This window comes from Hoplias malabaricus, chromosome 11 (genome assembly GCF_029633855.1).
Source record: "Hoplias malabaricus isolate fHopMal1 chromosome 11, fHopMal1.hap1, whole genome shotgun sequence".
NCBI classification, from domain to species: Eukaryota; Metazoa; Chordata; class Actinopteri; order Characiformes; family Erythrinidae; genus Hoplias; species Hoplias malabaricus.
In genome coordinates, this window is record NC_089810.1 from 22,048,497 (window position 1) to 22,070,804 (window position 22,308).

The following is a 22,308-nucleotide window of genomic DNA, read 5'->3' on the forward strand; positions in this document are numbered from 1 at the left end:
GCCATACACCAGTGTAGTCCTCCTTCAGAAAGTATTAATATTATCTTGGAAAAAAGTACTAAAACGGCTGGTGATTTGTATTCATTGTTTTTTAAGTAGATCACATTTAACATATTACGACTGTAGAAATAGCTTTATATTGTTTAATCTTTTACAACTGTTTTTTAAAAAAACAAATAAATATAAATTTGCCTCAGATGTATCAGATAGGAGTTTAGTGCTCCAATCGTGTCTGGCTGGATGACATTCAATTAGTTTTCATTGTTTTAAAGTAGGCCTCATTTAACATATCTGCATTGTTAAAAATAATTATGAGAAATTGTTTTTTACTATTAATCCTCTCCACCTGATTTTCTTGGAAATGGGTTTCTTTTTAAATGAAAATGTATTGGATTGATGTATCAAACCTGCTGTGCTCTGGCTTGTATTTGTTTAGTACCGTGTTGATGTAGATCCCATATAACCTATCATATTTATTTATTTATTAAACATAAAGAAACATGAGAAATTTAAATCATACTTTTTATTTTCTCCAATCGAAAGATAAATTTCTGAGAATTGATCATTCTAAATGAATGAATTTGGCACATGTACAGAACAGAGATCAGCTCTTCACAGTTTAGACTATTATTCATTGTTACTGAAGATTTCACTAGACATTTGTTATAGCTAATATAAGCTATTTGACTGAAGTGTGCATTCCTGTATATATCTCTCCAGGGGCTTAGCACTGTTTTAACTCAGCCAGGGAACTGTCTTTAACACCACTCTTTCACTAGTATTTTGTTCACCCAAGTCCACAGGATTTGATTTACACACCAGTGAAATGCTGTCGTTTTGTGAGTGTGTGTTCAGGGGATACACATAAATCCTGTGCCCAATATTCTGACCTCCTGTGTCTTCATCAGAGTTGGTTAGTGAGGCCTAAAGCCATACTAAAATTTGTCTGATCACAAAAAATACAGGTTTTCTCTCCAAAGCAACAAGATGCAACCGATTAGAAATTAAATACCTTTCTTGAGAAATATGCTCGTGCTAAAATAAATATATTATCATCTGAAAAGACTCAGAAAAGTTAATGACATTTTTACTAGTAAACGTTACTAGTTAGTAGCCACATCTGGTTTTCATCTGCTCAACTCCACACTTTTGTTGTAGAAAGGAGCCTCCTAAAATAATGTAGCTCAAAGCACTCAGCAGAGAGATGATGAGGACTTGGGCTCTTTAGCTGAGGATAATTCATTGGCATTTTTTGGTTAATCTTAAATCCTTTGAACTGCACTAACACACCTTGTCTGCTGTAAGCAATAATTCTACACTTAGAAAAAGAAAAATTAAAATCATTTCAGTAAGGACAGTTGCTTTTTGTAACAAATGAAAGCAATTGTAACTAGGTTTTACAGTATGGCTTAAACAGATTGCTCCATGATCACTCCAAGGCAACATTTTAACACCCTTGACTATGTAAGGTAATGTGCACTGTGTTTTTAGAGTTTTATTTATTGTTTTTTAGTTGTTTAAAGTTTTGCAAGCCTTATTTGGCCACAGACACCTTGGATTTGTTTCCTGTGTTTCCTATTTGTACATAACATGATTTGTGTGATGTTCATGCCATTATAGATAAGCATGATAGCTATTCATTGAGATCATTTTTAGTACAAGGTAAGTCAAATAAATAACAAATCCTAAATATTCCGGTGATGAATCAGTATAGTGGGAATGAGCACACGTGTTTGTTATTATCACTTTTCACATTGTAACACATATAGTACCCTGCAAACGTCAGAGACCATGCTTCATTCTTATTTCCAGTCTAATAAATATGTGGAAAACATTCAAGAAATGAGTAAAACTCATTAAGAACATTTAATGACAACTTACAAATATAAAGACCTGGTAGACCACCATTTTGTCTCCACCAGACAAATAGATATATCTAGGTGAATATCAAGTCTCACTTGTTTCTATCAATTTTTCCACTCTGTGAAGAACTCAACTTTGGGGGTCTGAAAGGATGTGTAGATGTAAAGCCATTTTAGAGGAAAGAAAACTTACAAATAAAGGAATTTCAGCTAAAATGAAGCTACCAGGCCGAGAAGTTACTTGGCATGAGAAAAGCAGGAAATGCTACGAATGAACCTTGAAAAAGAATCACTTCTGATTTCTTGGAAAATCTGAAAGCAAGTCTCCTGAAAAGAATGGACGCTCTAATAAAAGAACAGAGTGGACTCAGTTAAATGCTGTAAAAATGTAGCTTGAAGCTTTTAAGTAATTTTCTATTGATGGGTATTCTTTTTATTTAATATTGAAAATTAATAATTAGTTATATCTACTGCCCAGTTTGTCAGGAAATTAAATGAAGGGTGGTCTTTAGCTTTTCTGCAGAATTTTTATTTTAAGTAAAAGTTAAACTTGCAAAATCTGTGTTAGCATTCATGATTTATTCTTGCCATTCTATAATGAAGATATTTAAACCATATGTAGATAAGGAGCATATAGTGTTCTTTTTTTAGTTGATCTGATGGTGGTCAGAGTTTTGTACACTTTTGGACTGAGTAGTATGCAGTGGTGTGTTTGTGCGCGCGTGTGTGCGTGTGGATGTTGACCGCTGGTTGACCGCCTGTGGTCTGCTCTCTGGAGGTGAAGGCTTGACCTAGGGCAAAAGAAAGTAGGAGACAGAACCTCACGATAAAAGACCTGACCTCCTCCTTTGAGTCTGCCAAGAGAACTCCCAAACACTTAAAGCCCCATGGGTATGTCAGACACAAACACACATGCACACACTTACTTGCACTCTCATATAGGCTCACATATGCAGATTCGTGCATACTTGTAGGACAAGAGACCATTTCTTATTTGCTGTGTTTGTGCGTGTGTGAGCATGACTTTTGCTGACCCATGGCTTCACTGTGCTCAACTTGATGTGGCATTGGAGGTCTGAATTCCAGTTTAATGAGTCAAGGCCTAAAAATGCCTTAAAACTTGACCACCATTTCACTTTCACTGTCTTATAATCCAGACCTTGCCTGTGAATTCTTACCATTCTTGCAGATCATAACCCAGCAAAGGCAACAGATCTGTTTATGAAGTTATTTTTCTTGCTATCATTTGGAACATAATAAGGCCCTGTTAGGATTTCTTGTTTGGCTGATTCGCCAAAAATAATTAAACACTTTTTGTGTTTAAGACACCAACCAGAATTGATTTACTTGTAAGTCTGACTAAACTATATTTGACCTTGTCTCATTGTTCTAGGGTAGACAGGGTTGTCTAAGATACCTGTCCATTGCTCTTTGAGGGGTTAGTGCGAGGAGGTTATGACCTGTCCCTGTCCCCCCCCCCCCCAAGCAGCCCAGGTTCAGTCTGGCAGCTCAGTGCCTGAAAGAGCTGATTCTCTGATATGGTGACATGTCTCTTACAACTGCTGCCATAGCCCCTTCCATATCACATAATGTGCTTATAGGCCCCCCTTAACAGGCGTGACTCCTGGGGCCTCCCTACGTCCTGAGGGAGGGGCGAACAGTGGCCACATGGGGACCAGAGAGCTCCAGGTCCTAGGCCTACAACATTCTGTCAACTCACAATACATTGACCCTTATGCAGTATCTGGAATATTTTTATATTTTTAAGTCACATTTGAAATACTTATGCCCAGTGATTCCGGGTAGGCTCTGGATTCACAACCCTGGACTGGATGAGTTGTTAGAGACGATGAATGAATGAATGAATCTTTTTTTAATTGTCTGGAGATTACAAACAGAAAATAAATACACATATATATATAATGTGTGTGTGTGTTATTATCTCTATTTTCATTGATGTTGAGTAATGAGGTCATTCTGGATATGTAACAGTGCATAATATTAAATTTAGATTATATAAGCTTTCTCTTTATGTTGTCTAATGTCATTGACAATAGACATTTTGCTACTTTTCAACACCTGTAAGTGCTACCTATTACTTCTGTTTGAACTGTATGTGAGGAGTGAATCACTTGACATTTTTAGTGCAGTTTCAATTAACCCATGACAACTGTAACCCATAAACATCATCTGTTCTTTACATCTTCGCAAAACCATGAGAATGACTTAAATAAATGGCTCATTAGTTCCAGCACTTGGCTGTCAGAAGTTGTTATCGATTCACACTCCTCCCAGGCTGCATTGCTCTCTGCTGAGTGCTCGTGTTTGCTTTGAATTATGGCTTTCTGGTGGCACGTCTCAACACTGGCTGTAAATCAAGTGCCCACTTTCTCTCTGGATGTTCAGTCTAAGTTCATATCACAGTGATGTAGATTTAAGAGGAGACCACAAAACCTACTGAAAGCAAACATCTTCATTTGCCTCAACGACCCGCTGCTGGAGCATTATAGTAATACCTCTCTAAGCTGTCCAAAACAAATGGCCTCCTAAGCTCAAATGTAAACGGCCCATGTAGTGTGCGCTGATCTCTCATGGCTTGGTTAACTCAACAGCTTTAACTGCCTGTCAAACATACAGCTTTTTCTGGTTTGGATGAAAATTTTATTTTCCACTTTGATATTTTGTTTTCTGCATTAGTCCTCTCAAAATCTATTATTGTATCCTTTGTCCTTAATCCTTTACATCCTTTATAAAGCTCATTGAAGAATTCTGTGGCTCCTTCATGGTAATTGTCTCAGTGTCCATGACAAAAACAAATAATCTCACTGGACATTTTGTTTGATTTTTGATGTCAAGCGTAGTTGGCCGAGCAGGAGTAAGTGCTGAGGACACTTTGAGTGAAGAGAAAAGCCGAATTCAGCAGCACAGAACCTACCAGTGGCTTAATACACAATCCATTCAGACGCAGAGTAGTCCTGCCAATCCTATAAGGTGAGTGTGTCAACCTTAAAGCTAACACCGGTAAATTTTGTTTTATGTATGTCACACCTCTGAAATGTTTTATTCAAAATAATTATACTATTAAATAATCAAAAAATCTGCAGACTAACTGCAGATGCCTCTTTAGAGCGTCTCACTCTCTTTTCATGACAGCAAAGATAGGTGCACTGAAAGTGTGTAATACGATTAGCCTTGTAATTTTACTTAAATGTTTCTAGGGAGCATTTTCTGCCAGAGATTGACCCTGATATTCTGAACGGTGGGAGGGTCCAACTTGTGGTAAGGACATTCATTCATTTTAACATTTAAGGGGCACTGCTGCAAAACAATATAAACTGTAGTGAGTCATAAAAACATATACTAAGCAGATTTTTCAAGATGGCAATGCTGTATGTGTGTGTTTATTGGTCTTTCCTCAGGCTGGAACAAAGTACAGAGAAAGTCCAGATTCAGCTGCAGGGTTGTGGTCTGATGCCACTGGCTTTTTTCCACCTCATAACCAGCAAACTCACATTCGCAGACACTCCACTGAATATGCAAGTAAGTCTCAAGACTTTTTAACTGTAACAACTGCTCAATAACCACCTCCTTCCAATCATATAATTAATAATACAAACTTTGATTTGGATAACAATGTGTGACAAGTGACATTTCCTATATATATAAAAAGTATTTCATATAGACATTAATTTAGAGCTCTAAAATGTTTAATAATGTTGACTAATTTTACATGTACACTGTGCCATTTGTGTATTTACGATAACTTTAGTGCTGTGTTTTTCTTCTTTTTTTTCTTTCTTCTTAATTTTTGTCCTTTTCGAACACCCACTCAAATGAAAATCATGGTTTCAAGATTAACATGTTCTTATGGTGTTGATTATATGCTAGAATATGTATCATGAGCAAAATTAGCCAATTAGGTTGTTTGGTTGTTAGTTTGGTGTTTTCTCCCGGTGTCCGTGTGGGTTTCCTCCGGGTGCTCCGCTTTCCTCCCACGGTCCAAAAACACATGTTGGTAGGTGAATTGCCGACTCAAAATTGTTCATAGGTATGAGTGAATGTATGAGTGTGTGTCACCCTGTGAAGGACTGGCACCCCCTCCAGGGTGTGTTCCTGCCTTGTGCCCAATGATTCCAGGTAGGTTCCGGACCCACCGCGACTCTGAACTGGATAAGCGCTTACAGACAATGAATGGACATCATCCATCATCCGTCAGTGGGCAGACCTAACTCCAATCCAGTCTGATTGATATGCTGCTGTTGGCTAACACTAGGATATTTTCCTACCTAGCTAGCATTAACTACAAGCTGTCTGTCAGGTGCTGGGGTGGAACCTGATGGAGTTGAAGATAATGGAGCAGCACGGGTGTTCTTAATGCCTCTTCAATTAAATTTGTAGCCTCCCTTAAGAATTCCCTTAAAAATTTTCATCCTGAACTTTTACTTTCAACATTTTGCCCTCTTAAAACTAGCATTAGTAGATAGAAATATGAATCTAATGCACGTGATCAATCTGTCTTGCCTTACTGCTCAATCTAGCCAATCAGTCTGACTGGACTGGATTTAATTATTTCATAGTGCAAGTCGCATTAAATAAATATATAAATTGTTATATAAAGAATCACATGATACACATAATACAGTTCTAAAATATTTAAAATGCACATTTAAATAACGATCAAATCACATACAATTATTTAAGCTTTTATTTCAAAGTTTAATTATGAAATGAAACGTTTAATCAATTAATTCTCCTTTTAATTCATTATTTCTTTATTCATTTAATTATATTATATTGTCAAAAAAAATCCCTCCGTATATATCTAAGCCACTATTCTGAAGCCACTATTCTACACTGAAGTTCTCACGGACTACTAACTATTATCACCAGTAGATTGACCAGAGGAGGATGGGTCACCCCTTGTGAGCCTTGGTTCCTCCCAAGGTTTCTTCCTCAGCTGGGGGAGTTTTTCCTTGCCTGGCTTGCTCACTTGAGGGTTTTACATTTGTTTTTACATTTCATGTCAAATCTTTGTCTTACTGGAATTCTGTGAAGCTGCTTTGTGACAACATCAGTTGTGAAAAGAGCTATATAAATAAATTTGATTTGATTTGATTTGATATTCAATTTTTATTGACCTGTGTATATGGATCTGCTGTCTCTGACAACTTTTGTACGTTAATTTAAAATTGTGTGTTTTATGGGATAAGTTGCATTGATGAACTACCGTTTTTTATTTTTTATTTTATTATAGAGTAAACTGATTATAAAGTAAACTCAACTGAAGTGAATCTGAACAGATTTTTGAACAGCTTTTGAATTTTGAATATGAACTGCATTTTTTTGTTTTACTAAACAAGTAATTCTACTCAATAAGTAATTCTAATGAATAGATTTTAGTTTTTCACATTTTAATCTAAACAGCAAATGTGTACAAATTTAGAATTTCTCATTAACAGAACAAAGAAATGCAACATTTAACAGAACTGTGCAAAATGTCCAAGAAAAAAAAAGTCCAACAATATTATCTCCTATTTTTTATTGTATTGCCCCATTGAAGAAAAATTAACATTAACGCAAACAATTAGCTGAACACATTATAGATGTGAATGTGAATCTAAACTGGTTAAAAGGTATATTTGATATAACAGAATACACTTACAGTAAGAATTGTAAAATGAAAAGTTTAAAAAATACAAAAATAAATTGTAACTTGCTGCAAAAAACAATCCTGCAGACAAAGGTAAATGCTGAAACACCAAGTAAATGTATTACCAGCTCTGGTTTTAATTTTGTAATTAATAATTTAATACTTGGCATGATTTCATTTAACTTGGAACTTAATTGCCATGTTAAGGAAAATAATGGGCTGATCTCTGACTTTGCATAGCACTGTGTTATTTATTATTATTTTTTTAATATTACATTTTCCTAATCATCTACATGAACTCAGCAACAGTTTCTACAGTTGCACATTCATACACTTGCCCGTTATTTTAAGCCTGTGGCTTTGTTGACTTAGCTATTTGCTAGGTGCAAATATGACTGAATAAGCAGGGTTTTTTTGGTTTGAAGGAAGATTATATATATATATATAATGTAAAAGTGGCATTTAAAAATACACAGAGATATCACTACTTGACTTACCTTGACTAGCTTCCCTGTTTTGACCATACAGTATTGGTTTGGGGGCTAAAGAAGTATTTGCACCTAACCTAGGTAGTATTCAGCATAGCACCCTGGTAATCAGTCCCAGTGTAAAATAAGAATTGCAGATTAAGTAGGAATATCCTTTTGTAGGAAAGATTATTTTGTCCAGGGTAGACTTCACACAATGTTGTGAGATTGAATCATGAGGGTCAAGTGCTAATATAAATACAGCATCAGTGAGGAAGCAAGTGGGTGTGTGTGTAACCATACACGGGGACAAAACTGATAGAGTACAGTAATCCTAGCAGATTATCATTGGATTACCTGACAGGCATTAGAAATAAGATTTATTATATTTCAGTATTGTGCATTTGCTGCTGAGTAGTAGGTCAGGATAATGAATTATTTGGGGGGATAATCTAGACAAGGAGATGTCAGGGTCAATGGGGCAAAAGTGAGATGTGTATGTGTGTGTATGTATGTATGTGTCTCACAGCAGGAAACAAGCCAGCAAAAAGTCTCACAGAGCCTGAATGAGTGGCTTCTCTGTCACACAGACTAAAGTTAAGGCCTCAGTCTGACAAAGATAGTACTCAGTGACACAAGCAGGGCTCAGCGCTTTTAACACACTTATCCACATCACTAAAGGCACAGCACTGTTCTTCCTAATGAGGCTAAATTAGATTCTGATGATGCTTCGAAAATGAAACCCACGAGGATGTAGATGGGCTGACGTGTGAGTGTCATACAGGTACATCCACTGTTTACATGGGAATGTTCAGCAAAGCAGAAAAAGTCTTGAATAGACCTCTCTCTACCTACATCAAAAGACACTTATAAAATTGGCAATAGAAAGTTGGAAAATGTATATCTAGGTATGAACATTTACATCAATTACCCGCGCACTTGTTCAGCAACATTAAAAAACTCATAACTCTACATTCAGTTACAGCGATGCACTATAAGCTTCATATAACATGATGCTCACTGCACTTTTCACAAACATCTTCATTGCTCGTATGGCGGAATTCTCTTCATATGTACCTGTCTCTATTTTGTCCCTTTCCACAGCTAATAGAAACAAAATGGCTGCAACCTATTTGTTTGTTCACAGTGGTTAGCTGAGTATGTGGCCTTTTCAATAAATGACTTCCTCAGTGTGGCAGGGCAGCAACACGTCTATTTTAAAGCAATTATTCACTCTTGGATTGTGCTTCAAGTGTGATTTAAAAGCTGAAAACAATCGGAATTAGATTAAATTACTGCAAATCAGACACATATCTAAAACTGTAATTAAATGTTATATTTGTTAAATGCAAGTTTTAAATTGGTAAAATTGATTGGATTTGCTGTGGCTTGGGGAAAAGCAAGATAGAAATGCCATAGTCTGTTGTCTGAGCTCCTTTACTAATTTATGGAGAAGTTATTACTACACTATCAGCTACTAAAATGGCTAAACTTGTGCTGACTGTGTGTGTGGAATTTTTGGAAGTGTTTTAAGGTGTGTGTGTGTGTGTGGTACCTGCAGTGTGTGTGTGGAAGGTCCTCACCCGCTGTGGTGTCTCACCATGTGCGGCTTCTCGCCCAGTGCGGCCATGGGCTGTACACGTGGAACATATCAGCCTCAGAAAAGAGCTTGCTTTGTTCCCTGTGTTTAAAAAGATCTACACTAAGAACACACTGGAATGGAAGCTGCTCAGAGGCATCTGATGCTCAGCTTTACAAAGAGAGGTGTATCAATACTGTGACACTGCAAGCATGCCCATCTTTAAACATGGAAAACGATGTTAAGAGTACATTAACACATTAGAACGTATGGAGCAAATTACTTCTTTTTTTTTCTTGCTACTTCATTGCAGATACAAACATATTTCAAGTTCCTGCAGGCCGTTTTGATTGGTAGTTCTATCTCTGTTTCCTCAGATAAAGGAGTACCATCTCCTAAAAGAGTCAATTCAGCTCCATCTCAAAAAGAGCGGATCTCTTTCCGAGACAACCCAGTGCGGCTGAGTGGAGGCTGGGGCGGAGGGAAGAAGAGAGCCAAAGTGAACAAGTAAAAAAAGAAACTTCCATGATCTTAACCACGAGATAATAATGTTTCATACAGCGCTGCTTTATATTTTATTTACACATGTGGGTGTGTGTATTTTCCGGAGGTAATGGGCTGTTTTTTTTTTTTTTTTTTACATAAGCCTTTAACAAGCCTTACAATGCACATTTGATCTCTGCTGAAATTCCCTGCAGCTGCTGTTTCACTGAAACACAGCTTCCTCCCTCACAAATGAATTAAAAGCAATGGATGAGGTATAGCCCAAATATCTGCAGGCAGTCCCAGGATGAATGTTATTCTCAAATATCATTCCATTTAATGTGACCATGGTGAGCCATGGGAGGAAACCACTTTCAAATGACATGGTTAATATGCAAACAATAGCCGGCAATGGAAACTAGCTCATTTCTTGTTGAAATTAATGTTTGGCATTGTTGAAATATTTGTACTTTCTGACTTTTTTATACTGAACCTACTCCCTTATTTTTCCATTAATAAACATATGATGACTGAAAATCTGTGGGATATATCACTCTCACTGTGGTGGTACCTTTCGCTGTCACTTGGGTGGTACCCTCAGGGGCCATTCTCAGTCCTGTTAATAAGGGAATGCGATTGAACCCCTCCAACAAAGAACCAAATATTTGATTTGATATCCTCTTTTTAAAAGAAAGCAGTCACTTAGGCATTTCTTCTGTTTATTAGGCTTTATTTTCCATTTAAATGCATGCTCACACTGAAAGCAGTTTACACACGCGAACAGTGCTATTAAACAATTGAAAGGGCTGACATATTTTTTCAATGCAAGGGCTCAGTGATTACATAATTGTAGATTTTTTACATCACATTCATTTTATACCAAGTGTTGAATTACAAATGTTCATCTTTCCTTCTAGAAAACAGAATGTAGTGTATCTTCAAGGTGCACTGCTGGACATTAATAACACTGCTTTGAAGGTATATTTACACATTTGCACGTTTAATGATATATATATATATATTCCCATCATTAAACACACACACATGCACACACACACCCTGTAGGGGGTGCCAGACCATGCGGGGCCACACACACACAAATATAAAAAAGAAAATACTTGTTCAAAAGTCAGGGTCATTACAATATATGCAAATTTTAAAAATGTCTCGTGAGATATACATGTGGCATAATGTCATTAAAAGAAATCTAGAGATAGATACTCTGAAATCCTTGACATTTTGCCAAATATCTCAAACCCAAAGATATAAAAGACTGCTCTGTAAACATTAGCACTGTGATTAGTCTGGTGTTTTGTCTTTTATTAGTTTCAGATCGAAGTGGTCATGTTTGTGTATTTAATGTTGGACATCAGAAAGCTGTCTGGCTGTAAATGCACTGGTTAGAGCAAGCACTGTCTGGACGACCACCGAGGGCTGATAAGATAATTAGAGTAAAAATAAACAGCTAGTAGTAGAGAAGAAGGGCACCCTATTAGCAAAAGGCATGTAGACTATTTATGTTCTCCCCTCGATATTCATAAGCTATGCTTATGTTTTGGCTTTAAAGTCAGTAACAGAATTTTACTCATGTGTCAGTTTCCTGCACCCGCAGTGATAAACACTAGCACCTGAAACATATTTGCAAGATCATCATACTTGCCAAACTTTCACCCAAAATTCACAAATGTGCACTTAACCAGTGGACACCTATTAAAAAAACGATGAGGATTTATTGCTTAAAATTATATGTATGTACATAAATAAAGAATTCAAGCTTGAGTTCATGCTCTAGTGAGATTATTTTAACTAACTCTCTCTTTCTAAAAGTTCATGTCAGTACAACTTTTGATTGAACAGACAGTTTCCGTGTACCCTTATAAAAAACACAGTATATCAGATTAAACTGACAGTCTGGGCTAACCTCTGTTATTGGGTGATGCCAGGGAGATAATTCATACCACTTGTTATCCAAAACCACTAAAGGGCCAAACCAAGAAAGATAATCTTTACAATTGCTGGAGTGAGCAAAACGGCACGGGGTTAAGTAAGATGCTTTAAAGCAATAAATTCCTCTGTAGGTTTGTTTGGATTTCTAATACTCTACATTTTATTTAATTATAAAAGAACACATTAAAGGGAAATAAATGCGTATCAGTTAAAGCTCTTTCTACCACCAATGGACATTTTGACAAGAGGCAGGGGTTTTGTGATACGTGCATTTTCAGCACTGGCTGCAGTGACACAGCTGGTCTATACAGCTAGAGGCACAGGCCTGGCCAGGTAGTTTATTATCATTTTCATTACTTAACTGACTAAAATGGTGTGTAAAAAAGGAAATGAAACACTCATTTTATCTAGATATTCTCCATGTGAGCAGATGCAGCCTTTAAATTATTGGTTATCTTAAACACATCAGAAACTGGTGTATTTTATTTTCCCTGTTGGTAAATCCTTGCCAAATTACATAAATATTTAAGGTGTATAAATAGGCTCTTACTTTATTATTTTCAATGATATGGGTCAATCTGGCAACTGTGTATTTCTTCTTCTTCTTCTTCTTATGCATCATTATCATTAAGGCTGCACTAAGGGCTCTGGAATTGCCAGTACAGCTATATTAATTTTAAAAAGTATCTTTCACATAAATTAACATATGTTTGTGGTTTTATTTGTAATCCTTTCGTTGTGTTCTCTAGACTTGAAGGTTTCCAGGACTTTTTTGGGCCTACAAGTTTATAATTAAGGTCACAGATGGTAAGCGCTGTCTTTCTGTGCGCAAAATGAATTTCTTTTCTATTTGTGGGTAATTAGATTATAATGTTGAGCCTCAATAATGTTCTAGATTTTTTAAATCTAAATTTCGCACCACAAATTTAAGCGAACCTCCCAGAACTTTGTCTCATTTTCTCCTCAGCGTGAGGCCTGTTGGCGGCCGGCGAGGCCCCGCCTCCCGCGGCTGTGTTTGTTTGGTTTGGGAGCGGAGCGGCGCTCTGTCGTAGAAATGCAGCGCTCCGAGGTGGAGATGGCGCCGGCAGGTGGTACACGGCTTCTCTGAGAAATGAGAAAGGGCTTCTCGATATGCGCTTACTTTTATAAAAGCTGCTCAGATGACACTCTTCGTGTTTGAAATCCTATCGTTCAGGTGGCCTTTGTGAAGCCTCTCTCAAGAATGAAAAACTGACAAAGCGTCATCCATTTTGTAGCCTACCGAGGGCCTTTTATATGCTCTAATAACTGTGTCGTGACCAATATGCTGCCAGCAGGCGTTTGTAGCTATATGAATATTGTCCAGTTGTGTATTGTCAGGCTGATGTTAATAATGTACAGACGTGTCCAAATGTATAGGCACCCGTATTTCTGAAGATTATTTAATTTTGAAAAATGTCATTGAGGTTTCGACTTTCATGTCGTGTAACGACTCACTCCATTAGAGTAAAATTTAATAACAAGTTTTGTCTAAATTGACGCAGAATATTAACTGATTTGTAATATGTCCGCACTCTAAATTCTCTACATATACTCGATGGATAGGGAGAATATCTGAGAAATGTATTCTGATTACTTTTACTAGCATGTGTGCAGCGTGTTAATAAATAATACAATTATTTATAAAGTCATCAAGGTGAAGTATTATTTGTGCTACTGTTTTAATTCCAACGACGAATATATGGAGACATAAAAAGTATCGCATGATCTGCTGGTATAGTAAGAATTTAATGTAATTATCAGAACGTGTTAAAACAGTCTGAACCGTCCAGAGGACTTTAAACGATATTTTTTTCGTATAACGTCATTTCATGCAGGGTTTGCTTATAACATGGTATATAAGTTGCTTATAAGTTGGTCTTAATTAGTTATGAATTATGAATCGCTCTTTGTTAAGGTGTAACATAACCGCATTATTTGTTATTACAATTTAAACCAAACTCTTGTTGGTATTCTCAGCACTAATATCACATGTATCAGAAAACAAAAAATAAGTAGCCAAAGTAAGTTGTGGACTAGATGATAATAATAATATTAATATTAATATTATTATTATTATTATTATTAATAACAAGATACATTTTTTATTATATTATTGGTGTTTTGCATAAAATTGCATATTGTTTAAACTTGCTGCAACCGTTTTACTGGTACTTTTTCAGAGATTGTTTCTAATTCACGACAATAAAAATGTTTTGAATGAACGTAGTTCAAAAGCATCCTCGTGAATAAAGTCAATAACTTAACAATTAGTTCTTACCAAAAGTGTGTAATATGAACGACTGTGATGGCGCTGATGAAATATAATTCAGAGGACAACTTGAATCCAGTGAATTCATACTGCGGAACGCTACTTTTACAAGTGACTTCACAAGGCGCGCATCCTCCTTTTAAAAAGCGCTTTAGTAAAGATGTCCCCGCAGGACCTGAGGGCTGAGAGACCTGATTATTTCTCTCTGGTGATAAATGGGAGTTTATTAGGAGTCTGAGTGCTTGTTGAGAAGTTGGGTGAGTTTGAGAGTTACATGAATTTGGGAGTTCACTGGCAGTTTGTTGGGAGTTTACTAAGAATTTACATGGAGTTGAGGTTATGAGGGTTTACTGGGAGATTACGAAGTTTGCTGTGATTTTTCTAACAGCTAACTGGTGTCTATGCTGAACGTTTGCTGTCTGAGGCCTGTGGGTGGAGTTACTGTTCTCCATATTACGCAGTGGGAAGGCTCATGGAAGCCCCCTGTTCCCCGACATATATAGAGAGAGACTCTTCAGGTCCCTTTAAGACGAGACTAATGAGCCGCGCGCGCAGATCCCAGTGAGAGTGTGGCGCGCGCTGAGAGAGACAGACAGGCCCGCGGCGAGGATGATGATGGAATACATGACGGACAAGTTCCCGCTGAAGAGTGAGACTCTGAAGGGCGGTGAATTCTACATGGCGGCCAGCAGCACGCTGGAGCAGGTGATGGAGAGTTTAGAGAGCGTGCAGTACTACGACAAGACTTCACCCAAATGTGTCCACTCTTACTCCCTCCAAAACAGTGAGCAGCCCAGCAGAGTGGACAGAGCCTCGCCATGTGACAACCACAGCAGTGAGTGGCCTTTTACTTCTAAACATGTTTGTGCTCTGAGTAATAGCCTCTAAATATAAACCATGCCGTTTTACTAACGGTTAAAACTTATCTTTCTAGTCTTTCTAGTTATAAAGCAGTCAGTAAGCTTCTGTAGTCTACACAGAAATGTAGTCAGTCAAGGGTTTTGTTAACAGTAATGTACATATTCTAGTCTATTATCTTGTGTGCTCTTATAGACATATAGTTTATGAGCTATAGTCATAATGTTATAAACATGTGGTCTTTGCTGCTCTGTCTGTTTTGAATACACAGCCTGTGATCTTAATATCATGTATTATAAACATGTAGTACATACTTGTATTAAAGTCCACATAAATATTACGACAGTCAACATATTATACAAATATAGTAAATGAAATACAAAATATAGGTAGTATATTTATCATTACTAGTCAAGACTATACATCATAAGAAGCCGGCAATCTTACGATAGAATGGGCATAAATATATAGTCTGTTTTAATAATACAATGCACATGATTATAAACATTTAGCATACATTTTTGTTGTTTACATAAGTATATGGAGTTTTAATTCTACTGTAGTCTACACTGATTAACATCTTTGTTATAAACACTGTAATTGGTGCCCAGATTTGTATCATTTTTAAGCAATGTTTATAACCTTGTTGAGGAAACGTAGCTTATGATTTTTATTTATTTATTTTTATTTTGTATAGGTTATAAACATGACATAGTTTATTATTAATATAGAAATAATTGGGTTATAAACATGCTAGAATAAAGTTATAAAAAATGTTGTTTATTGTTTATTTATGAATTACAAACCATTGTAAACCAATGTTTAATATAACTGGAGTTTACGTAAACTTTAAATTTAAGCGCAGCACGTTAGTCTCCATAAGATACAAATACAAAATATGTGATGTTACTACAGTTGTATTAGTCGAAATGTATTCTAAATGTAGTGTATAGGTTGTAAATATCTGATTTTCGTATGAAATATACATTTAATAGAATTTACTTTGTACTCAGTCTCAGTGCTGTTTGATTTGGCATTAATCATTTCTGTAATATATTTTGAATATTGCAGTCAATTCCGCAGGATTGAACAACAGTGTCAAAGGACACTCAAACTGTGTTTTCGCAGTCACATGAATTCTGAAAGTGTTCACTGCTGGAGAATAAAGGCCTCAGTGAGAGTCTGTACGCAGTTTATAAACCAGACCTAATCTCTAAAGAAACGTGAAAGAACGTCTCATGAGTCACGGACAGTGTAAATATATATAACTCGTTGTGCTCTAAAACACTGCTATATTTGTCAGTAGATACTGACAGCATATTTAGTTACAAAGCGTGCGTGAGCATTTCAAACTGCAGACGTTTTGACTTGGAGCATTTAGAGCCAGCAGACTAACGGAGCTGTGTTTACTTCAGTATTCCAACTATCAGTATAAACACTGCGCTCGTTTTATTGGCTAAATGATTCGACTTTTATGCCATTTCGGCTCTTGAGATTATTCCACGTGGTTTTGTTGTTGTTCAATTGAAAAAGTATCCTTTTTGATTATCGAGTGTTATTATCTGTGCAGTGGATGATAAACAGATGTCAGAAGCAGTGACACAGAGAAACGAGGTGCATTAACCCATCGGTCAGTATAGGTACGCTGTAAATTAAATTCAACAACCGAGTCTGAAAGGAATTTTTGTTTCAAAAGCATATTAAAAATGGAAGTTAAAAAGTATATCACAATTTTTTAGAAAAAAAACTCTAACGAATATAACTTAGTAATGTTAATTTTTGATTGTTAAGCTGCATTACCTTTAAAATGACCTTTACATTTCATTTATATTAACACTAACGTGTCGCTAGTTAATTACTAGTGAGAAGTTCCCGAACGTTTGAGAAACGTGTGTTGCAGCACACACCGTGAAATAATCAAATGTTCACGTCATTGATTTTTATTTGTTCAAGTGTAAAATAAAGTGCATTTATTTAAGAGGAAATGACAGATTTTTTTATTATATGTAGCCTAATATTCTTAACAAAAAAAATACATTCTGCACTAACATTAGCAGAATTTTCAGTTACAATACCAACACAAACGTTGATGTCAGTACGAGGCTCAGTGTTAAAGGGCGTGTGTCTGTGCGCAGATCCGGCGGAGGAGAACGCGCGCGCCCCCGAGAGTCGCGAGCGCAGTGACGTGCACGAGCTCACGGAGAGCGCGGACAGTAACAGTAACGTGTCCAGCAGTAAGAAGCGGCGACACCGGACAACGTTCACCAGCGCGCAGCTCGAGGAGCTCGAGAAGGTCTTCCAGAAAACACACTATCCAGATGTGTACGTCCGCGAACAGCTGGCCATGAGGACAGAGCTGACCGAGGCCAGAGTTCAGGTCAGAGACCTTACTCACTGCTTTAATAGGATGACGTCATTATCATAACTACAAATAATGCAGCTCAGGAATGTGTGTGTTTGTTAAAGTTATTATTATTAAAGGTCATATAACTTAGTTTAACTCTTGAATTAAAAACGTGATCACATCAGAGTTGTAGAGTACTTTAACACTACTGACTGAACTTTAAGACCACTTGTACTACTGAAGGTATATTTATACTGTACCTTTAGTGAATAAACAGTTATGTTCGCCTTCAATACCATTGAGACAGCATTCATTTATTTAGTTAATGGAATCAAAGGGGCACAACTGATAGTGCTGCTGTTACACAGTTTTATGATCCTGGGGTTGTGGTTTCACTTCAGGTCACTGTGAGGTGTTTGACGTGTTCTCCCTTTGTCTATATGGGTTTCCTCTTGCAATTTAAAAACACGCAATTATGTGGATTGACTATGTGAAATTGCCCATTGGTGTGAGTGTGTGTGATGCACTGTGGCACCCTGTCAAGGGTGTGTTCCTTCCTTCAGCCCAGTGACTATGGGTAGGCTCTGGAGCGTACATAAACACGTGAACAGGTAATGCCTGACTACAGTTGGAGGAGTCCATAAGAGAGAGATTGTTGGTGAGAGGAGGGCCACATGTCATTTTCTAATTTTCTTGAGCTGTTGTAGGTATTTGTAATTTTCTCAGACATTCTTGTGCAACTCGCTAACTTTTAGCAGTTTCTGGAGCCATGTGAAGTACTCCATGTGGCAGCTCGGTATGAGGTTGGTAGCTAGGCCATTCAATCATACTAACACACATTGGTAGATGCCATAGGTGTGAATGTATGAGTGTGTGTTGCCCTGCGAAGCACAGGCGCCCCAGTCCAGGGTGTGATTCCTGGTAGGCTCCGGACCCACAGCAACCCTGAACAGGATAAGTGGTTACAGACGGACATTTTCATTTAGTTACATAATGCACAACCACAAGTTTGGGCACTCCTGTTGAAATTGCGCAATAATCCACATAATCTACCACTGCATGCTGAGTTTCGATGAGCCCTTTTCTGCTAATTTTATACCCAATGTATACACAAATAATATGGTGTTGAAAATAAAATATAAAATAAAAAAAGATGCCATTTATTTTGGCGTCCCATTTTCTCAGCAGCTTAAAATGTATATTTAATAGTGCTATAGAGACAGGGGCATGTAGTGTTAAGAGCCAAAGGGACCTGCAAACTACAAAACAGTTTGTTTATTGAGGCAGTTAGTGAACCTACGCAGTAGTGTGACCAGCCGGAGTAAAGAACTAACTTCAGCAAGTACTCAACGACTGTGATAAACTGCAGAGTGCAGTGTGTTCGTTGTGGAGGATGTGTACATCTTTCATTTTTTATTGTTTCATATCACGGTATCTGGACATTGTTGACTCAGAATACAATGCAGTTTGTTTAATGTGGACATAGTTTCAGTTTGTAAGTCAAACAGCCTCCTTTCTTCTTTATATTATCATTAATTGTACAGCAGTTCCGAGTCACATTTTCCTGATGCTGAGATCGTTGGGTGTTAATAAATGAAGCTGAACTACTTTCTGACTGCCTGGCTTTGATTTATTTATCATGATAAATGGACATCACCTTTAGTAGGTCACAGAAATGACTAATTTAACTTACTAACACTTAATCCTTTTTCCTGTCCTCTCTCTTTACTCAGATATTAGATATTAGGGTGTAGAGTATTCCCAGCAATTCTTTTCCCTTTATTTCATTTCCATTTTTCTCTGACATGTACATAACCCATTTTGCTTTCTGCTACTCAATTTATAACGTCAATGGTCAAAGGGGAAGTCCACCAAATCTTCAAAATTTCTCATTGCTGAGATGCTGTCTAAATATGGTAATTTGAGTGGCCTGATGTAAGAGGTATTTTTAAATAAATTTAAATAAACTAATATTTAATGTTTACTATTGAAAATAGTAATAAAGGTAAAATATTGGTGAGTTGGTTTTTGGGATCTCTTTTGCCCTACAATCACTTCTCTGCCTTGAATTCATTTTTTTAATCTGTATTTTTAGATGAACATTTAAAATTAAAGTCTTTGGCTGTCTGGGTCCTGTCGCTGCCACTGAAACATTTGGACTAGTTACATTTGGGTAAAAAAGTAGTTCACATTGGAGCCCTCAGAATGTAACTGTTTAAAAAAAAATCATCATTCTGGATGAGTGTTGACAAATCAGTGGCATTTGAATTTACTGTTAGGGTGAGAGGAATAACTGGGAGCTTTTATTGATGAATAAATCTGAATGTTTGACTGTGATGTGTAGGTTTGGTTTCAGAACCGCAGAGCGAAGTGGAGGAAGCGAGAGCGCTATGGACACTTGCAGCAGCCCAAAGGCCCTTACAGCAACACGTACGAGCTCACAGCTTTACCGAGAACAGACACGTACTCACAGGTCAGAAACTGCTGTGGATCTTAAATTTAAAAAAACATACATCATTTTCTTTCATTTCAACAATCCATGTCAGGAGAAATATATCAGCATGATCCAGAATGTGTATTTGTTTTTAAAGCAAACATAACATTAATTTTTATATAGAAATATTACTTATACTACTCTTTGGAAATATGGGGGCTATTCATTTTGTAACTTTTTAAAAAGGCCATGTTTTCGTTGTTTATCTGAAGTGTCTTAACACAAGCAAACCACCTGTTTAAATATTGCGATTTTTCTTAAGAAACAACTGTCAAAACATATACAAATCCTTCATTTAATGACAATTTCTGTCATAAAAACAGAGTCAGCTCTTCAATACGTATTTTGAACATAATGCACCCACCAGGTATTAAACAAAACCTACTTCACACACTAAAGAATATAATGAAGATGCAAAATTTACCCAGAGTAAAAATTGTAACCTTTTTAAATAGCAATTTTTTGTAAAGAAAACTATGTCTCTTATGTAACTGAAACTGAAATGATAGATTTTTTTATAGAGAGACAGTGTATACTTTATTAACACTTAGTAACACTTTAAAGGAAGAAACACTATAAAACACCAAGTCTTGCTTTATCTACTAGGCTTGAAGCTATTTAGTTAATGATCAAAGGAGTGAAACATCTACAGGGTCTCTGCACCATAAAGAACATCTGGACTATCTTTAATGCTGGACTGTCATTATTTTCCTAAAAGCTGAGGTCATATCTGATATTCAGAGAATATTATGTACAGCCAATGTCAAACAACTGATAAGCCATAAAAGTCATGATCTCTATGCAATCGTAATTAATCAATCAGCTCAGACGTGTTGCTTTATGATGGTCTGGATAGATTTTCTCCTCTGTGGAGAGTTTTTTTCTCTTAATCTGTTGTCCACCTTAGCCTCAGCTCTGGACTATCATCTTTCATCCAAATTCATGAAGATATTTTTGGATCCTAACAATCTTTGTGCTGTTACATTGGGAAATAAAACAAAATATGTTCTATGGCTTGAAAATATAACAGAATTAATTTTGTTTTGCCATGTAAAACTGATTTAATAAGCCCATTCTCCATCATGTAGGTTATTCATACTACTACTAATAAATGGCCGTCATAACCTTATAGAGGACCATTAAGCTGTGACTTTTGCTAAAAAGGCTTTGTTTAACGGAAATTCCACAAACGGTGAAGCAACTCGCCAATTCAGATTTCTGTACAGTAGCCGTCATAGGAACCAGGGGTCAATTACTTTGAAAATATAGGTTTTAGAACAGTTTTCTTAAAACATGCAGTGCCTTACTGTAATGTCCCTTAGAGGCATTAAATACTTCATAAGAGTTTCTGTCACCCTCAATGTGAACAGCTCTGATTATGTTTTAAAACAGAACATTGCACATAAAACCAATGTGAATGGCTTTTACTTTTTGAAATTATTTTTGATTTTTGAAGAAATTCTGGAACATTTATGTTATTCCGCTTCTGGAAGCTCTGCGTTTTGACGAGTTCTTCCTTTCTCACACTACACAGATCCCAAACAACTTGTGGCCATCTCCGTCCCCCGGTGGTTCCGTGGTGTCTTCCTGCATGATCCCGAGAGGTTCTCCACCCTGTGTGTCCTCTCCGTACCCGCACTCTCCCCGAGCCCCTGAGCACAGCTACGTGGGCTTCCCCAACCACCAGCAGAACCAGTTCGGTGTCAATCATGTCTCCCTCAACAACTTCTTTGCTGATTCACTCTTGGCTCCGGCACCCAATGGCCACGCAGCGTTCGAGAGCAAGCCCGAGTTTGAGCGGCGCTCCTCCAGCATCGCTGTCCTCAGGATGAAAGCCAAAGAACACACAGCCAACATCTCCTGGGCCATGTGAGCCCCCTCTGTCAGACTCTGATATCTAGTAGTCTTAAAACATTAACTATAATGTATTGACAGAGACTCAGATATGGAAGGATTCCCTGCTCTTCACTGACTGAAAAGGATGATGCTGTTCAAGATCCTCAAAATTCCCATCAGCATGATCCTCCCTCACACTCTGAACTACTTGGAAATAGAAGTTAGCTGTAGTTGGAAATGAGTCGCTCCAGAAACACTTGAAACTTCACCAGTGTGCCTTATTATTTCCGATGCACTTACAGTGATGTAGAAACAGCGGCACACAGATCAAAAGAAGACTAGCAGCATTCTGTTCTCAGGACTTGGAGCAGAGGCCATGTCTCTGAAATACTAACATTTTGTTTGTGCGCTTTGAAGCAAAGCTGTGTACAGCTCAGATCTCTGCCACAATCAGAGGAGCACGTCGTCCTCTGTGGTACCATTATTGCAATAAAATTT

The 22,308-nt window shown here is 37.1% G+C and overlaps 2 protein-coding genes and 1 long non-coding RNA gene across 3 annotated transcripts in view; 2 read left to right on the top strand and 1 right to left on the bottom strand.

The window, feature by feature from the left end:
• The window catches only part of lrriq1 (leucine-rich repeats and IQ motif containing 1), a 35,501-nt gene extending 24,866 nt beyond the window's left edge, over window positions 1-10,635 (top strand). Inside the window, exons 24-27 of the mRNA XM_066685714.1 lie at window positions 4,724-4,853; window positions 5,081-5,141; window positions 5,282-5,402; window positions 9,936-10,635. Of these exons, the coding sequence (XP_066541811.1) occupies window positions 4,724-4,853; window positions 5,081-5,141; window positions 5,282-5,402; window positions 9,936-10,069 (446 nt within the window). The 3' untranslated portion in view covers window positions 10,070-10,635. The remainder of the gene's footprint in view (window positions 1-4,723; window positions 4,854-5,080; window positions 5,142-5,281; window positions 5,403-9,935) is intronic.
• Window positions 1-22,308, bottom strand: part of LOC136710082 (uncharacterized) — a 52,329-nt gene that overhangs the window by 17,092 nt on the left and 12,929 nt on the right. The gene's annotated exons all lie outside the window — the stretch shown is intronic.
• alx1 (ALX homeobox 1) lies at window positions 14,888-22,211 on the top strand. The gene is made up of 4 exons (XM_066685750.1): window positions 14,888-15,113; window positions 17,272-17,513; window positions 19,825-19,953; window positions 21,509-22,211. Exons 1-4 carry the CDS (start codon window positions 14,888-14,890, stop codon window positions 21,845-21,847), a joined length of 936 nt encoding a protein of 311 aa, XP_066541847.1. The 3' UTR covers window positions 21,848-22,211.